A 20063-nucleotide genomic window follows, 5' to 3' on the forward strand; every position below is an offset into this window, starting at 1 on the left:
AGTAATAATTAACTATTTACAACCAGCCAAATTGTAAACTCTGTAGAAATGACAATTGATTAGCAAGGTGAGGCAAGTGTTAAGTGATAAGAAAAGGTCTATACTGTTTTAAAGAACATTTCTTGCTTAAAGGTATAGGGGAGGATTTTCTTTTTCCAGGTGGATCATCTAAATAAGTGGTCCTCCTTATTGTCAATCATTCTGGTGATATGTTTACATAAGGCTGTCCTATGTGCTTGTCCCCAGTTAGCTATCTTTTTCTGTGCATGCATGCTCTCAGGTGTATACAGGGTATGTGTTGTAAGCTACGGTTTTAGCCAGTCATTGAAGCTCACCTTTCTCACCACATTTCTTTGGAAATGGCCGAGGGTCATAAGAGAAAAAGTGTCTACGAAGTGTATGAGAACAAGAGAAAGGCCTCAGTAGAGAGAAAAAGACCAGAGTGTTTTGGGGGATTGTTTCATGCAATGGCATACACTGGAAGAATAGGTTGGGCTTCCCACTGATGCCTCAGTTACAAAGTTTCTACTTGACAGGTGAAGTTCGGGATGTAATTTGGAGAAATCCATTTCACATCACTGCTAGTAATACAAGGAGAAATGGGCTTTTATGCTCTCGCAAACGATTAATAGGGTTCCCTCTCAGGTGTAGGTACAGGGTTGTACATTTGCATTGTTTTTGTCAACAGGGCGATTATTTTCAAAAAATAGGGAAGTCTGTTGGATTATTTACAAAAGCAGGAATTTATTTCCACATAGACAGCAAATTATAAGTGACTTTCAAGCTTAGTTATTTTTTTGCAAATTAACTTGCATTTCCTGATTGCCCTCATACACAACAAAAAATCTAAATCTAGATAAGTCATTTCTTTTTCTTAAATTAGGTGCATTTGTTCTTGAATTGAGGAGGTAAAAGAGACATTTTGCCAATGGAACAAGACAATTTACACTTAAAATAAGAAAACACATTTGCATTGTTATTTTTATTACTTGCAATTATGCATTGTCTTATTTCAAGTGCATATTATCTAATTATCTTATTTTAAGAGTAAAATTACTCATTTCATTGGCAAACTACTGTATCTCATTTACCTACTCAAATTAAGGGTGAATATACTTAATTAAAGACATTTTTAGTTATTTCTAGATTATTTTTGCAGTGTACCCCTAAAAATACAAATTGTAACCAATTGCTTTTTCTCGGGAAAAGGTCTCAGAAGCTTGTCAAAGAAGACAGCAGACCCAAGAACTTGAAAAGAAAAGTTGGGTAATAGAAAGTACTCCAAGCTTTCAAGATCTCAGGAAGTAGGGCTGGGCAAATAATTGCATTTGCAATATAATGTAATTTAACAAAATGCAATTTTCAATTCGCAGAGGCACTTAATTTTGGTCACATTACATTTAACAAGAGTAAGACGCTTACTTTCTCACTCCAGCCTTTAAGGTGGTGGGAATACCCTTAAAGTGGGTTTGCAGCCACACAGAAGGGAACAAAGAGTTGCAAATCCATGCATGCGAGTAGAAACCAGCACTTTTTCACAGAGCAGTAGCATTGTTTTTTCTGATTTTTCTGATTCTCAATAATCCTGACATCAGCTTGTAATAAATCACTTAGAGCAGCATTTTTCCATGCTGTTCGTCAACTACCACTGCCCTGTGTGTTTTGGGTGTCTCCTTGGTGTCACACACCCTACTTAAATGAGTTGCGCACCTGTAGCCCTTGATGGCTGCTTAGAAGGATTTCATTTGAATCAGTTGGCTATAAAAAGGAGATTTCTAACCATACAGAGCAGAGCTATTTAAAGACCAAGAATGAGAACCACTGATTCAGAGGTAACAACAGAAAGTCCTGGGAGTCGGATGAGGCCAAATCGAAAAATAGCATTCTGTCCAATATACAAAGTGTTAAGTGTGGGCAAAAACAGAAATTTACATCACTTTGCCTCACTTGCTTTCCTTCAAATTCACAATTATAAACTAACTTGTTGTTTATTATATAGAATACCAATAATATATTTGAAATTTGATGATAAGTAACGGCATTTGAAAAAGCATAAAAATATGAATGATTGTGCAAAGTATATTAAGGCATAGATTCTAAATCCATGACTATAAACTATAAAGGTTTTAGTAAGAAAAATTCACACTCCTTATGAAATTATGTTAACTAAAAAGGCTAAAAAATAAGTGTTCTTGAAAAATATCACAGTATTCAGACCTCATTGTGGTAAAAAGGCAAGGAATTGCTGCATTTTTACTATATGGAAATGCTAAGAACATTCAGTACATGCAATAATGGTAAATACTATTGCACCTTTATGTGAATTAAGCTTTGCAAAACAATTCTGTACCATTTCCCCGTAGACAATGTTATTTCTGAATACTCACTTGGATAGATCCTGTGTACAAGTAACACACTTTGAGAACATTTCAGATTAAAAGCACATTAGCTCAAAAGGTTTATGATTAAGGTTTTAATTATTGTAATATGTTTATTTGATTGGTCATCTAGATTAGCATGTTTAAAGTCACTAATGTTTGGTTGCTGTTGTTGTTTGACTGTAAGCACAAATAGGTATAAGATATTAAATAAATATCCAGCTCGGTGACTCCACTTAAAAGCTTCAACTGACTTTTTTCAATATGTTAAATCTCTTTTTTTGTTTATTTCTATTTTGAGAATACAACCACTCAAATGTAAAAAAAAAAAAAAAAAAAAAAAAACATACACAAGCTCTGTGAATCAAATTTGCTACTTAGATAAACCAACTAAAAAATCTGGTCTGCGTGGATGACCTTTTTTGAATTCAGACAATACTAAAATAAAGGATTCTTCAAATATTGCTTTATATATACACAGTGCCTTGCAAAACAGTGCCCCCCATTGAACTTTACAAACTTTTGCCATATTTCAGGCTTCAAACGAATATCTAAAATTTATTTGCTTTTTTGTAAAGAATCAGCAACAAGTGGAACAAAATTATCGGGTACTTAACACTTTCTCAACAAATAAAAACTGAAGAGTGCAAAATTAATCAGCCCCTTTGATTTTAGTGCAGCTACCTCTCCAGAAGTTTAGTGAGGGTCTTTGAATGATCCAATGTTGACCTAAAAAACTGATGATGATAAACATAATCTACCTGTGTGTAATAAAGTCTCCATAAAAAATGCACCTGCTCTGTGATAGAGGTCTGATCACAGAGGTCTCTTTAAAGAGCAGAGAGCATCATGAAGAACAAGGAACACACCAGGCAGGTGCAAGATACTGTTGTGGAGAAGTTTAAGGCTGGATTTGGATACAAAATATTTCCCAAGCTTTTGAACATCCCAAGGAGCCCTGCCAAAGAGACAATATTGAAATGTTGGAAGTATCAGACGACTAAAAATCTACGAAGACTTGGCTGTTCCTCTAAACTTTCAGCTCAAACAAGAAGATTGATCAGAGATGTAGCCAAGAGGCCCATGATCACTCTGGATGAACAGTAGAAATCTATAGCTGAGATGGGAGACTCTGTCCATAGGACAACAAATATATATTAAGTATTAATTATTTTGAGTCATTTTGCACACACGATTTTTCATTTTTTTTGTTTGCTAAACAAGTTTAAGTTGTACAATAATTTCCATTCCACTTCATTTTGTCCCACATATTGATTCTTAAAAAAAATATTTTTTTTTTACTTTATATCTGTAAGTTTAAAGCCTAAAATGTGGCAAAAGGTCAAAAAGTTCAAGGGGGTCAAATACCTTCCCAAGGCACTGTATGACTGTTTTCTTCCGAGTAAGAAGTTAACATCCGTACAAAAAACAAATCATTTTGGTCAAACATTTTGGTTTCCGGGCTGTACGGTGGCGCAGTTTGAAGTCATGTTGCTTTGCAGCAGGATGATTCAAGATTCAATTCCTCGTCCCAGTGTCTTTCTGCATGGTGTTTGCAAATTCTCTCTGTGCATGCGTGGGTTCTTTACTCTGACTTCCTCCCACAGTCAAAAACATGACTGTTCGGTTAATTTGTATCTCTAAATTGTCCTCCGCGTGTGTATGAGTGTGTGTGTATGCATGGTTGTACGTTATTGTGTGTCTCTGTGTTGCCCTATGACAGAATGGTGCTGTACGCTGCCTCTCACCCATAGACTGCTGGAGATAGAAAAGGCTGGTTTTACTCACTTGCTCAGTAAGTAAAACCAACAATTTACCTTATCCTACCAATTTAACAGAACCTTCCTCAGGACCTGAAACTAACTACCTTGAACAATTTACATCCATTTTAAGAACAATAGATAAATCTTCCAATAAAATTAGACATTTTTAGGTCACATTTAATCAGCTCAGCTAAATTTGAGTCAAATGTTGAAATTATTTTGATTGTTATAATTCCCTGCTCTTATTTTTTCACAATGTTTTTGTTTTATCAAAAATATGTTTTGTAAATAAGACTTGGATAATAATGAGGAAACCTTTAGAAATAAAGGTTAAATTTATAAAAAGAAAACAAGCTTTATTTTCCCAAGGCCAAAAGATTTTGGCTCAAAGACAAAAAACACATTTAACAATGAAACTGCCTGAATCGTGCAAAATAGTTTTTGAGCTTTTAAACTATGCTTTAATGGTTTTCATCGAAATCATGCCTAAAGTAGTATGTCACTTGCAAGCATGTAATCTGTATGCATTCAGCTCTCTGAGCAGCCGCCCCTCCCTATCCTGGAAAAACAAGTGGTCATTACTGGTTTATGTAGAGCTGTCATTACCCTCCCCCGCCAGGAAACACCTACACACGTGGACAAAGTTGTTGGTGTCTTGTTTGATGAAAGAAAACCAACAATGGAACTAACTGTAATGTGAAAAAAGTTATGACTAACAACAAAGGAAACAAAGGAAAGTCTTATGATGCAATAAAAATATTAATAACAATAAACTAATGAAACAGGCCTGGGGAAAATGTTGGTAAACTTAACCACACTGTGCCTGCCCAGTAAACAACACTCCCACTTTCTCCAATTAATGAGCAGTAATGTGAGGCAGAGTGCGATCATTTCTGCTCAAAGCTAAGACCAAGTCCCTCTTTTAGCAACTACCGTACTCTGCAAAGTGACAGAATATTTTTTTTAAACTCATTTCTAAGTCAAATACTAGCTGTGAAATGTGTCTGACTTTGTTCAACCTTCCTAGAGATGAGCCCAATAGCCAGAAGTGACCTGATATGGCAACATCATGAAATGGGCAACACCTATAGGGCAATTAGAAATCTCAAGGGAAAGGAAAGAGTCTTTTTTTCCCATGTTTGAAGTATTTAGGTGTTGCCATAGTTATCTCTACATGCGAGTTACAATTTATTTTTGAGCGTTTCATTTAACAGAAGCTTACAAAGAAAACATCTCATCTTCCCCAAATTGTTTGAGAACATGGTTAACTTCTAAATTTGAAGGGGAAAGTAGAAAAGATTTGTCATTATTTTGTTTATCTCTCAAAATGTAAGTGGTAATCCTAACTAAAATACAAAGTAAAATAAATAAATCATATAAGTCTTATTATGAAGTGTATGTGACAATCTGTTTTTGGCTGTACATTCATAGTTACATTTCTATGCCTACAATTGAAATAGGTCATATGGATACTAATCATCTTGTAAAAGAACATTTTTATTTTACTTGGCTGGTATCCAGCAAAATGTTCATAAAATGTTTCTTTAAACCCTAAAGGCAGCTTCCTTCACTAGAAACTAATCCTCTAAGAGCAAAGGTGGTAAGGAACAGTCAGACACAACCCAACTGGGAGCTTGAAATTGTTAAACCAACTTCTCCTGATTCTGTTCATGTGTGGAATTCTTGAGATTTCTGATCCACTGAAATAGCAACACACAAGCCACAGAAACTTAAGGAAATTGATCAAATACATTTAGTGTTGTATTTTATTCATTAACCCGAGAAGGGGTATTTAAAAGTTATGAATAACTCTGAATTATTGAATTACTGAATAAATCCATAAAATCTTTTCCAGATTAAGCATAAGCCTGGGTTAGACCATGGATTGTTAAGGGTGGTACAGTAAAGTGTAAGAAAACGAATTCAAACATAACACTGAAAAAGCTGAAATAACTATCGTACCTGTCATAACATCTACCAAATATGCAGCACTGTATGGCCAAAAAAAGCACAGTGAATTGTAAAAAGAAAGAACACTCTTCTGCTGCTAAAGATATACTTTCACAAAGATTAAAAAATATTTTTCATCTTCACTAGAAAAAAGAAAACCTGGTATGCAATAATGTTGATGTCTTAAGAAAATTACTCAATTTAAAAAATAATGTTAAGTGTTCATGTGATTATTTTCTGGGTTTCAAGCCAACATTCACTACATGTTGTGAGTACTTTAACCCGCTGCTTGAAAAGAAAAACATTAATTTATTATTTTCATCTACAACAGCAAGAAAAAAACTTTTATAATAAATATATTTTTTTCGATCAGTTGTAATCTCTCAAATACTTTAACACCTTATTTTGTAAAACCTTTAAGCTAGATTTAATGCTATCACCAATATATTACAGGCATACAGTAGGGAATCTTTATACATGGTTAGAAATAATAAGCTAATAGTTTTTTTTAGTGCAGGCATTTTGTCCTGATATGGATATAACATAAATCAGAACTTTGTTATATTTGCAATTTATTGTGCTGCTTTTATTACTACGCCTTAGATTATGTAGAATAAAGCATTAGCTACAAACATATGAACACCAACAAACATCACACTAGAATACATTATATAATATGTATATTATAATAGATATACACAAGTAGAAAAGTAACTTCAAGCTTTGGGAATTTAAAAAGCAAAACTGATCAATTACAATGAAAGCTTCAGTTTTAACACTTTTTGCTGGTGTGATGCAAATAACATCAATTTGAACAACTGAAATCTGAGCAATGATCTCCTAGAAGCATTCCACTATACAGGCTTCTCAGGTTGCTAACAATTGTAATTTACTTTTTTATATATCAATACCTAAAAATATACATTTTTATATGTTGTTCATCTTTAACAGCTTTGGCAGTTGTTTCTTTTTAAATTTGGTTAATAAGCCAAAAGTATAATGTAGCTAAACATTTTTGTTCTGGCAGGAGCAAGAAATAAGTGTAGCCAAATAAGATGGAACATTGAAGTCTTAAGGTATACTACCCTCTCCTCTGTCTCTGAAAGTTTTATTGGCTGAAATATGAGCCTATCTGGCATCCAAAGCATTTATGAAAATCTGTCACACTAACAAACAGCTGAAAATTAAGAAACTAAAGCCAAGTTGTAAAGAAGAGTTGACATTATTGGTAAAAGTAATTACAATCTAACTAATCTTGTAGTATAGTTCCTTCCTCATCCTGCATCCTAGATTTAGCTTAGACATTAACTTGTGCGTTCCTTTTTTGTAATCACCATTTTTTTTTTTGTATTTTCTTAATCAGTGTTTTTTGGGTTTACATATAAATGACTACATAGACCTCTGTGTAGATAACACCATGTCGACCAGGACAGTAAAATGCTTCTCCAATAATAAACCCTGGAGCACAAGTGATCTGAGTACCTGCCAAGCAAGAAAAAAAGAGCCTAGGAAGAGACAGGGAATTATTGAGGAGTTTAAAGAAGCCACTTAAAGGTAAGATAAGAAAAAGCAAGGAGCCATACAGGAAGAGGCTGGAAAGCAAGCTACACGAAAACAATTCCAGAGATGTCTGGTCAAGGATGAAAATCACAGGCTTCAAGCAGATGGAGGATCAGAGAGATGGAGGTCTGGGCAGAACTAATGAACTGAATACATTCTTCAATAGGTTTATTTCAAGAATAAACTAAGCATCCTTTTCTTCTGCCCATAGTCAATTGGAAATCTCACCCCCCTTTGACCCAAAGCTTCTCCTAAAGGCCTGTGCAGAGCAGCACTGTGGGATTCTACCAGACCTCTTGAACGTTAGTCTGACTTAGAAGACTGTCCTGTGATGTTGGAAGACCTCCTCCCTTATTCCAATATCTAAGAAAACTCAACAGGTCCATAGTCATCGTAGACTGTTGGCTGCTTATTGTTAGAGTTAAACATGCCATCATTCACATGCTTCCACAAACTCTGTCATTTAGCCAGGGCAGATGCCCTGTGAGTATTGTGTTGATTGATATAACTGCATTAAACATGATTTGGCATGCATTACTTTTTTAGAAAGTCCAGAACATAACAACACCAAAGGAATGTCCATCTAAGCAGACATTATCTTAACATTTTTTTTGCCTAATTAAACATTAATCGACAATAGATCTTTAGAAAATGAAATTGTCTAGAGCTGTTTTAAACGAAATTTCCTTTTGTTTACACTCGTGTATACAAAATGACAAAATTAATCTAAGTCTAAGCCTAAGTCTAAAAGTATCATTTGTTTTCATCCTTATTTACAACCAATGTTTAGTTTTTATCTTGCTGTTGTTTGCATATGCTTTTCATTTTTATATCATTATAAAAGGGTCAGATCATGTCCATGTACCATGGTCCAGCCCTAATTCACTAATTCCATTTTTTGTGTGCAAAATTGGTTATTGAAAAAACTGCTGAATTTATTTAAGAATTTTTTTGCGAGACAAGTGGAGGGCACCGTAAACAACTGATTCATACAACATTCAGAATTTTGTTTTTCTTTTTGATGTCTCAATTTATTTCTATATTATCTAAATGCAAATCTAAAGGACCAACATGCTAAGTAATAAATTTTTACCTCAGAAAAGTTATATATATATATATATATATATATATATATATATATATATATATATATATATTTTTTTTTTTATTAATTCTGATAGATATGCTTTAGTCTGATCAAGGCTTAAATGTTGAAAAAGGTCGGAAACAAGTAATGTATTAAAATCCATAACTAAATGTACTCCACCCTGCAGAAGAAATTCAAGTGTGTTGCACCTAACTAAGGGATAAAACACGGACAGGAAAGCAAGCAAATTAACACTTGTCTGAAGCATCCACAGTAAGAAAAAAATAGAAATCAAATTAAAGACACAGATCTGGACAGAGAAACATGGCCAAGGAAAATCTGGAAAGAAAATAACACATGAAGGAAGATCTGATGACGTTAATAGAATACAAAAATAGAACAGCGTGATCAGATATCGGAGAGCGAGGAGAGTGAGTCAGATACCCAAGGAGTTTCCTGCAGATTTCACAGGGGGAAGGGAAGACAGTCAGTTTCATAAAGCAACATAACAATCACAAAACACATCTCAAACCACATTAAGCTAACAACACTTCACTTATTCCAACAGATATTAAAAACATACATCAGGTTTGCTGAATTAAATTGTATTGACTACTTATGATTACTTTTAAAAAATCTGTTTTGTGGTGGGTATTAAATAGATTCACCCGGAAAATTACATATTACATTTTACAGAAGAAAACGAAATGGGAGAATGGAAAGGCTAACCATAAACAATATCACTGTTAAAAATGGTTGTGACCTAAAGATCAATGTTACATTTCGCAATTATTTTTTAGAAGCATTAGTAAGCTTTAAAGGTAAACATTTTTAACGTTGAAGGATTGTTTTACTCGTACGGAGACAGTTTATTATTATATAATAGAGTGTGGAGTTTAGATGCAATTCCTTAAATTTGAGAATGTCATAAAAAGTTAAAAACATGATTAAGATTTAGCATCAACAGTCTGACTGAGTGTTTATTTCCGTTATGTTGATGATTATGGAACATGGCTGTACCAAAGATTCAGTTTTTGGAATATTTCGTAATACTATTACGAAGACAGAGCAGGGCTGGAGTGGGACAAATTTTCAGTCCTGGAGTTTCACGCCTCAGAAAAGACCCACATGAGATTTAAACTTACAGGTTAAGTCTACTATTGTCTACTACCTGCTGCCTACTATTGTCTTCATGACTCTGACCCTCTGCCTGACCATTGATCATTGTAACTCGGCTGGAGATATTCTCTGGGACTTCCTGACCAGTGAAAGCAACATCAGTGCTACGGCCGGAACCTAACTACGTGGTTCTTCCCAGACTGATGACTAAGAGAAGGTTAGTAACCATTACATCTGTGATTGATGGACATCATAAAACTAACTTGGTAACTAATCTTCTGTCTCTATTTCCACAGGTTCCTGCCCTAGTCACTGACACCACCTGCAGCAGTTTTGTTTCAATAAACTGTGTTAAACTTTCACACCGGTTGTGTGATTTCAATTCTCGGTCCATCTCTTCTGATCATTACCATAAAGGCTTTTAATTAAATTTCCTTTTCTAAAATACCTTTAACACAGTACAAGTTAGGGTTGTTTCACAATGAAGACTTGTTCAAACATTAGTGCAAGTTCCCAACATTATTCTTCATACCCTATCTTTTTCAACAATATCAGAATCAACATTCTGTTCAAATAGTTGTTCATTGATATCCAAACCTTCAAAGCGAAATTAAATAACTGACAATATTATTATTTCACACTTCCTTCAGTTTCCTCAGACTCTCATGGACCTACATCACATATAAAATAGTCATCTTTAAAGTACGCATTACTGAACTTAAAGGTATAGAGGAAGATCTTTTATTTCCATTCTAAACAAGTGGTCCTCCTAATTGTCAATCACTCTGGTGATATGTTTACGTGAGGCCATCCAACATGCTCGTCCCCAGTTAGCCATCTTTTCCTGCGCATGCGCACTTTCAGGCGTATATCTGTGTTGAGTTATGTCAATTAGTCATTAAAGCTCACCTTTCTAACTGGTCGTCAGATGAAAAGTGTCTTCGAAGTGTATGTGAAGAAAAGAAAGGCCTCAGAAGAGGCAGATATATCTCAGAATGCTCTGTGCGGAGAGCTTTCCTTGAAAAGCATTATGGGATTTGCAGTCCGAGCAGCCCGCTGCCACTCCCCCCCAGCAGAGACTAAAAACAAAGATGGCGCAGGTACCGTGCGATGGAGGAGGAGTTACGTGACTGACAGGGAGCAAAAAGCAGTTATCATCTGTCTAAATGGTAAGTTTTGCTTCTGACACCGAGTAACCTTTGAAAAAAATATGGCCATATTTGTGAGCGTACAGAACTGCGCTCATGGCTGGTAATTGGTACTGCTGTATAGCTCCTTTGACTCTGAGGGGCTACCAGACAAACATTCCTATTTATGTGGCATTGCATGCTTTTATTTAAACTATATAACATAGATTATGTAACACAACACCACAAAATGCAATGACTTGATAATTAACGTGTTCAGTGGTTAGCAGGGTAAGTTCAATCCAAGTTCTTATCCATTTTATCAATGTCTTTTCACGTTACAAACCTCAAGCTTGTTTTACCAAGGAGGTTGCCAATTTTTCTTCAATAAGCAGCATCTGTTTGCAGCTTTCCTCCTTTGAATTCTGGCTTTCTCCGTGCCACCCTTTTATTTTCCATCTTTCAGACACCGTTGAGCAATTTAGTACACTGGCGTGTTACGTCTTGATGCTCGGAGAAAAAAAAAAAAAAAAACTGCCAGTGTAGATGAAGGCAGACCAAGGATGGTGGTAGCAGCGCAAGTGATCCACTCATGGATGAACAAAAAATTAAAGAAAAATCATTAAGAAAAAAATCAACATCCCTTGTGGCCCAAAAATAAGACTGGCCCACCGGGAATTGTCCAGGTTCTCCCGATTAGCCACTCTAGGGCTGAGACAGAGTGTTGTATTCAAGGCTGTCAAATGAAAGTTAAGTGGAGGGAGATATTGTGCAAAATGTTCATTCAAGAATTTGGGGGAGAATTACAAGAGAGAGTGTTTCAAAAGCACACATTGACTGGCCATCTGGCATAATGGGCATTTTCCTAGTGGGCAGATGAACTATTTGGACCCACATTTCTGACACTTATAGGTATCGTATAATGATCCAACACGCCCATGTAACCAGTTACTTCAATTCCCACTGGGCTTAAACTGTCAATGGAAAAAGGGGACAAGTTGCTTGAGGGCCTGTGTTACATATCCATGGTAAGAGACGATTTATGGGGCCTTGTCCGGTGTTTCGTTGGAACACATAGTTTTTTTTATTTTTTTTTTTATTTCCAAAATCAGTACAGCTGTCTACAGTAAACATTTACAGAACTTTGACGGCATTTTAAAACAAATGCTGATAAGTGTTATGGAGATGCCGGAGTCATTTTCAGCAGAACTTTGCAGCTTCCAAGATTGCTAAATGTACCAATACATATTTTAATATTATTTAGAGACCAGCATATTGACCTGACTATAACTTTATATAAAACCTATACAGTATTCTTGGGAGGATAAGATACACCAGATGCAACAATGCAAAAGAGATGGAGGTTAATGTTAAAGAAACTTAGAGCCTTATTAATACATCAGCAAAATGATAACTGTATCCTCACTAATCCTAACAGCACATATTTGGTAATTAATGCAAAGGGGCCCTAGACAAATAGTGGGTGCATTCTGTACAGCACATGCTAATACTTTTCAGTTGGCCAGTATTGCTGCTTTGGAAATCCTTTATTTTGAAACTTGTGTATTATTCAAATTTTCTGAGAAACTGAATCTTGGTTTTTCATTAACTGTAAGCCACAATCATCAGACATAACAGATATAAACACATAAAATATCTCACTCTGTGTAATGAAGCTAGACAATATATAAGTTTCACTTTCCAAATTGAATCACTGGAATAATTTACATTATATTCTCAGTTACAGCATGCACCTGTAAAGAAGGCAAACTGATGGCAGTGCACAATCATTATTAAAAATATCAGCTTTTGTAGTGCCGTCTTTAAGCAATTGCTGAACCGCACTGAGCATGTGACAGTGCTGAGCGATAGCAAAAATGCATTATTTTGCTAAACAGAGTTTTAACACAGATCAAGTCATTACATTAAAAGGACAAAGCTGGAAATGTAGCCAGCTTGTAAAGTCTACTTGCACCTGAGTTCAAATAAAAAATTCATTTGCAATTATATAAAAGCCCAAACTAATAGGTTGTATAAATCAAATATGCTGGGTTAGTGGGTAAAGCAGATTTTATGGAGTAGTAGTTACTGATCAAAATTAGGACACTGTCTCTGCTCTCCTTGTAAGTAAGCTTAATGAGGACTTAATATCCTCTCTTCCAAAACATCTTGTGTCCCTGCAAATCCTGGGAAGCCTAAGCCCTTGGACCACCAAAACATTTTTAATCACTAATCTTGGTACTTGGCATTTGATCTTTTTCTCTGAAAACTAGAAATCTGTAGCAGGGATTTTACCATCCTGCATGAAAGCTGCAGCAAGAGTTTCAGAGCCTCTCTGATGAGGAAAAGTTAATCCTTCCCTATGACTTTTTCTTTCTGCATTAGTCTGACTACAAATTGATGTGTGGCATATTGATTATATTTAGGGGAAAGGGACAGAGGACAGGCGAAAGGAAAGAAACACAATAGGGAACTCTGCCAACAAATCAAAAGCTATTATGGTTTACATCAGGGCTTGAATAGGACAAGCTGGACCGGGCTTATTCGGACTGCACCAGACTGGGAAAACACTAAAAACTTACCAGGGCAGTTGTGATAGGAAACATTCTGTGTTCTTGGTCCTATTCTGGTTGGACATGGACCTTAAGAAGCAAAAAGATATGGCTACAGACTTGCATGATAGAACCGCTGAGATTGAAGAGAGGACCTCTATGTGTTTTACTAATCCACCTTATTCCTGCACAGAGTTCTGCTCATTCTGACCTTTCATTTTTTTCCAATGCAGTTTAGGTCAGTAAAAAAGCGATGCCTAGAATTGAAAAAATTGCAACTCATAGGTGCAAAATTAGGGGTATGAAAAAGGACAATACTCATAAAATCCCAAGTGTTACAGTAAAATTTACTCTGGATGCTACCGTTAGAAAAACTGAGGAAATTGCAGTAAAGTGTTATGCTTTGGAGGCTGCTAAAATTAGCTGTCATTTTGAGATAACTGGTTCCAGTTTCACTAAATACCTGCCTTTTTGCCTGTTTGTATAATTACTAGCCGACTTTCATCTCACTTCCAAAACTTTACTTGTGTTTCAATAATTTAACCAAGGAATAAAAAGCGTATCGCTATGCTGGGTTATGGCTACACGTGGCTCTAATAAACAGGAAGAAGAGATAACAACCCAGCCATGACCACAGAACGATAATGGATCAAGAAATTAATGAATGTGTTACAATTAGGCAAGTTGTACTTGTATTGGCCATGGCACAAACCAATCGCAGACAGTGAGAGGGGTACAAAACAGCCAATCATACTTGGGAGATACACGATCACTAAAACAGAACTTACTTGACAAACTTCTTTCAATCACCTCTTCTTTTTTGAAAAAAGTCAAAAAACAACCTCAAGAGAGTGAAAAATTTTTTGCGTGAAATTCAGTAAGTTGATACGAATGTTGCTTTTTCCATCAAGACCTTCTAAGGTTAAAGTCAAAAGTTTTCTTAAAATATTTTGATGAAATATGGTCATGCGGGTGATTGTAACAGACAACAATCTAAGTCCCTATTCTCAACCAGAAAATAAAGATAATTTGGAAAAATAGTCAAATAAGCAACCAGTGTACTTTAAGCAGATTGAACCCGGGGGATTGAGCGGTTGCCAGGGATCTTGCTAAGAACCCTCTCTTTAACTCCTCAACTCTGCCTGAAGCATAGATAGAATAACTGTTTAATTTCTAACTTCGAACTAATGTCCACGAAGGACTAAACTACTGAGGGGGTAAAACGCATTTGGACGTAAAAAAAGAGGACTGTCCAATCAAAACAGTGTGAGGGCAAAATCAGATTTTATATTATGCCCACTATTTGACCCTACCCCATCCTGCGAGCTTCAGACGGGGGTTATTGTGACCATCTTGGATACTGTGTAAGCACTGATTTCCATTATCGATTTTTAAGCCATTCGTTGGCTTTACTTTAATAGCATTGGAAATGACAGAGCAACTAAATATGCTGGCTCATGTAACCACAGAATTTTTCCCGTCATCCTCCTAAACATTGAAAGACAGAGGGACTTGCATACATTATCCTACTGTATCTAAAGCGTAAAACTAGATATTCGCTAATGTGTTATTACTATTAGAGTGTCACAGCTAATTCAAGCAAAGCATCATGGGTTATAGGAATAAGGTGGATTAAATAACACTTGAAAGAACTGAACCTCCTAGAGCAGAAGTTTAATCAACACACAACAATGATTTTGACTACTTCCTTGTTGTGAGAAAAAAAACAAAAAAACAACAACAACCATAACAGTGGGTGGACATGAGGGCATCTTGAGGGTAATCCTTTTATTAAGGTCAGGGCTACAACAGCAAGAGATGAGATCAATACATCACTTAATGATAAGGCAAGAACGAAAAATAACAGAAAAAACACCAGCACATTCATGTTGAAAGTTTGGGCTGAAGGATCTGTCTTTGTTCAAAGGTTTGACTTAAATGGCCATTATGACATGTTCCAACTTTAATTATATGCCCTTGGAACCACTGAGAGGTTAACCTTTAAGATGTAATGAGTTTTACCATCTACTTATTATCACCATGGCAATCTCATCAGGCACTTGGCATAAATGTTGGGGAGAAATAGCAATAATCAATACAGGATAGATGTAGTGATCAGGAGGTGAAGTACAACAGAAGTCCATTATTTATATTGAAGCATCCCCTAATCTGCTTACAACTGACATACATATCAATACATAATTGTAGAAATTACCAGAAGACTGTCTTCCCATCTCTTTAGCCTCTATGTCAATTTCACCTGATGTAAATTCATCTAAATCTATGTCATTAATCAGTGTGTAAAGGTTACTTGGGGGAATTTCCAACATAAATTGCAAATGAACATGGCAGTCTAAAGGACAAAGGGGAATTTTAATACAAAGAGCAAGCTAAAGATTGTACGGGAGCTGAATAGCAGTAAAAAATTTCATCAACAGTGCAGCACACAAAAATGTGAACACTATCTCGTTAGATGAATTATTGCCTTGTTGACTTACAAGATGAGCTTTCTGTACTGTTACATAATGAAACATCGGTTAATATATTTCAGCACCTGTTGTGCTGTATATTAAGCCATCAAGTCAAGCTGAGCAGTGCTTTCGCCTGATAGACTGCTCTGTACAAAGAAGAAAAAAAAAATCCTGCTTGCTATCACAGAGAGGCAGCATGACTTCCTCTGCCCTCCCTCTAGTCTGCTACCTCATAACTGGGCTCGTGGATCCACTGGAAACACTGTGAGCACATCAATAATGAGGGGGAGTGCAGAAAAAGACCAAAGGGTTTTACAGGTCATATTTCAAGGAAAGTTCACTGAGTGACACAGATTGAAGACAAGACAGAGGAAGAGGGGTGCTGAAAGGTACTGCAGACAAAGAGAGGCAGAGCAGAAATGGGACGGGGCATGGTTCAACACAAAGAGAAGGCAAAGGGGCAGAGAAGATGAGAAGCAGAGAGGAAGAGTTTTTTTTTTTTTTTTTTTTTTTCAATTCACGAGAGAAGGGTCTTACTTACTGTAGGGCACACATTCATACTGGACCTCCAGATACTTGTAGGTCCCTGGGCAGGGGTCAGGGAAGACATCTGAACCTGTGATCACAATGCACTGGGTGCGATTGTTGCATCTGTAAACACAAAAAAGTAAAATAAAAACAACTTTTAAAAATACTCATTTTATATGACACAAAAATAATTGTATAGATAATCTGTAGGTTTTGCTCACAGTAAAAACATTTTAGGACCCTTTCAAGACCAATTGAGGATTTATTCTTTATTTTAAAGTATTTAAAGTGTTGTTATTTATTTTTTTTATGTGACAAAACCAAAGGAAACTTCATCATGTAATATATTTCCAACCTCAATAACCGAAATAGCTAACAGCTACATAACACGTTTGTGTTCATATAATTTTGATATCAAAGATATAGTGGAGGATGCTCTTTTTCTGGGTGGAACATCAAAATAAGTGGTCCTCCTAATTGTCAATCATTCTGTTGATATGTTTACGAAAGGCCATCCTATGTGCTCGTCCCCATTTCTATTTACCAATGGTGAGTCTGACATAGTGGAAAATTTTAAAAACTTCTTTTGGAAAGTAAGCCTGTATGAGTGATGCAAACAGCAACTTTTACCCAAATCATGTTTATTTAAAGAGATACATTAAATTAAGATTATAAAATAATATATATGGACATTTTGTTGCAAACTAAATAAATGTCGCACCCATTACAGGGATGGCATAGTTGTAGATTAAAGTGCAGCGTAATACAATACAAGCCCAAAAGGAGGTTTCTCAAAAATAAAAAAATATATCAAAGTAAAGGGCATTGGTTAACTGCTCCTTTCTAGTCACAATTAAGCTCTTTCTTCTGCTGACAAAAAATAAATGGCATATTCTTTTGCTTTTAAATTTCCCACTGAATCTTACTTTAATTAAACTATTTATTTTTTCTATAGATTAGACAGTCTGTTTTTTCAATAGCTTGCACAGTCTGTTATATATATAAAGTCACAGGTTAAAACTATGCATCTGATTCTGTAAGGAAGCAAAACAGTAAGCTATGATTCCTAGTAAAGACAACTTTTCACCTTCGTTTTATAATATCTTTAAGAAACTTAAAAATCTATGTCTGCTTAAATATCCAATTTAAAAAAGAATGAAAGCAAAATATATGCATAAATTTATCAACAAAAGAAATATGGCAAATTCCATTTATCTACAAATGCGAGGCATATACCAACATAGTGAGCAAAAATAAGAGAGTCAATAATTCTTAAAAGTCATTCAAATTCAAATCAGCTTTTTTTTTTTTTTTTCTCCCGTACTCACACTCATATCAATTCCAGTTAATGCACAGAGTGTTTGGAGGGTAGAAATGAAAATTGGCACACTGTGCACTGAAGCAGACCAGAAAGATGCAGGGGAATCACCACTTTTGCTACACTGAAAACATGACAATGACATCAACATACAAAGAAAGTAATCTTTTTCCTCAACTGACAAATATTTTCTTTAAAATCTAAGGTGCTTGATTGATCAGTTTGGCTGATTTAAGGAGGTCCAGAAATGCATTAGTTTCATCTTTTTTTTTTTTTCTTAACTTTGGAAAATTTAATCTTTAGTGCATAGAGTCATTCTTCACAGGCCTAAAGATCTCAACTCTATTAAAATCCCAAATGTTCTTATAATAATAATAATAATAATAATAATAATAATAGCACCAGTTTGTTTTCTGTACAAATTACAATAATATTAACATAACAATAACATCATAAACTGCTTATCTTTATTTCACAAAATTTGCCAGTCCTGAAAGTTAGCTGAGGACTGGAGTTTAAACCACAAGACTATATCCTGGAGCATGAAGAAAAAAACAAACAAAAACAAATTCTCTTTTTGAAATATTGTACTGAAATTAGAACACAAAAATAGAAATAAATTCTACTTATTTTTCTTTATGATCTTAATAAACACATTAAAGTTAATCCAAGTTCAGTAAATTAACTTACACATTCTGTTTGAGAACATTTTACAAAAAAAAATCTCTTTTTTATCTCGCTTGAATTTCTTTAAGAAGTACAAGAATGTTGAAATAAGAGCACTGTATATGGTTGTTCATACCCAATTTATATTCAGATCTGTGCGCACATCTGTGTCCACAAAGAATCTCGTGGGATTTTCTCTTCATTAATGACCTCCATGTTCAATAACAGATGAAAAAAGAATGTATTTTATTGTTGCTCTGATGAAAATAAATTCCTGTTTAGAAATTAAAACATGCACCTCATGCTGAGATCATAATAGACTGCTTGTTGGTTTTTATGTGTGGCAAATATTTTATGGTTCTGCACCGCTTTCCACATATTAAATGGTCACTTTGATGACTCTGTCTGCTTTGCTCATGCATAAGCATATCATGCAGAAGCAATATAAATTACAGTGCTTTATCAGTAGATTCCATTGAGACCAGGAAATGAATGCCTAGTTTATGTCAGGCGTGTAAAACTGAATAATATAGAAAAATAAAATTAGTGACACTAATGAGACACAGACCTGCCATCATTACCCAGGCAAAAGTATTGAACAACACAGGAAAAAAGATTTGAAAAAAGCTCATACTTCTTCAGAAACAATGTTGTCATATGCGTTTATAGCTCTTCTTGATATATTGCCCTAATTTTAGCGCAGTGGAACAGGAGCATCCTGATCTATGGGATTGTGTGAGTCTGATTACCGTCTCATCTGTGAAACCTAGAGGATCTCCTGAGACCAATTGAAAAAGCCCAAATGACTTCTTCCATGCATAGTCTTACCACTCATTTTGAAAGAAAGCATGTGATCTAAATTCCACCAATAAGAACTTCAGCATTATGCTGTGCAGGGCACAGGTCTCACAGTGCACATAATTAAGTACTTTTAAAATATGATATCTTTTACTACCTTTTGATAGTCTGAGGCTATAGTCTGTGCTAATTAATCATCTACATAACGAATATTAAGTAAAAGAGTTTTTTTTGCCACATTTCTCTAGAGTGACACATTCTCATTCTGTACTCTGTTTTGAAATATGTAAACTATATGCACCCTAAATATTTATTTTTATGATTAAAAATAAAATCCTACACAAAAGAGAGAATCATTTTAATGTAAAAGAAATAGAACAATAAAAAGGGCATGGTGGAACGTGTGCTTTCTCCTCTTGCCTCTTCTTCGACCTCTAGCCCGTTAATCACACTGAAGCATTCCAAATGTAATCCCATCACATCACTGACCTTTTGGGAGAGGCAGACATCAGTACAATTAGAGTGTCATCGAAAACGCTGCTCAGCTTTGATGCATATCTCTCTTAAAAATGAGCACTCCCAGCTGACAGTAGGAAATGGGTGGAATAGGATGCCAACGAGGTAGAACGGATGGCACTCCTGACACCATGTATCCAGATACAACTGAACTTTTTTGCCTATTATCATAAACCATTTCAAAGGAATAATTGGGCATGATGATAGCACGTTATGAATATTATGAGATA

The 20063-nt window shown here is 35.3% G+C and overlaps 1 protein-coding gene and 1 long non-coding RNA gene across 52 annotated transcripts in view; one reads left to right on the plus strand and one right to left on the minus strand.

Moving 5' to 3' along the window:
- Positions 1-20063, minus strand: part of adgrl2a (adhesion G protein-coupled receptor L2a) — a 148718-nt gene that overhangs the window by 59668 nt on the left and 68987 nt on the right. For 35 of the 50 annotated variants that reach the window (XM_038272211.1, XM_038272208.1, XM_038272171.1 and 32 more), the window contains exons 4-5: positions 16549-16658; positions 13567-13626 (exon numbers count right to left, since the gene is read on the minus strand). In XM_038272211.1, coding sequence (XP_038128139.1) covers positions 13567-13626; positions 16549-16658 — 170 coding nt within the window. The remainder of the gene's footprint in view (positions 1-13566; positions 13627-16548; positions 16659-20063) is intronic. The other 15 variants (XM_038272175.1, XM_038272217.1, XM_038272176.1 and 12 more) reach the window with 1 other exon arrangement.
- Positions 1-20063, plus strand: part of LOC119774616 — a 41782-nt gene that overhangs the window by 15260 nt on the left and 6459 nt on the right. Inside the window, exon 1 of one of the 2 annotated variants that reach the window (XR_005279551.1) lies at positions 10928-11026. The exons of the other annotated variant lie outside the window; for it this stretch is intronic. This is a non-coding gene — a long non-coding RNA (uncharacterized LOC119774616). Of the gene's footprint in view, positions 1-10927; positions 11027-20063 lie in introns of those variants that run through there. 2 annotated transcript variants of the gene reach the window in all.

Source organism: Cyprinodon tularosa, unplaced genomic scaffold, assembly GCF_016077235.1.
Source record: "Cyprinodon tularosa strain WSP-4 unplaced genomic scaffold, ASM1607723v1 ctg82, whole genome shotgun sequence".
Taxonomy (NCBI): Eukaryota; Metazoa; Chordata; class Actinopteri; order Cyprinodontiformes; family Cyprinodontidae; genus Cyprinodon; species Cyprinodon tularosa.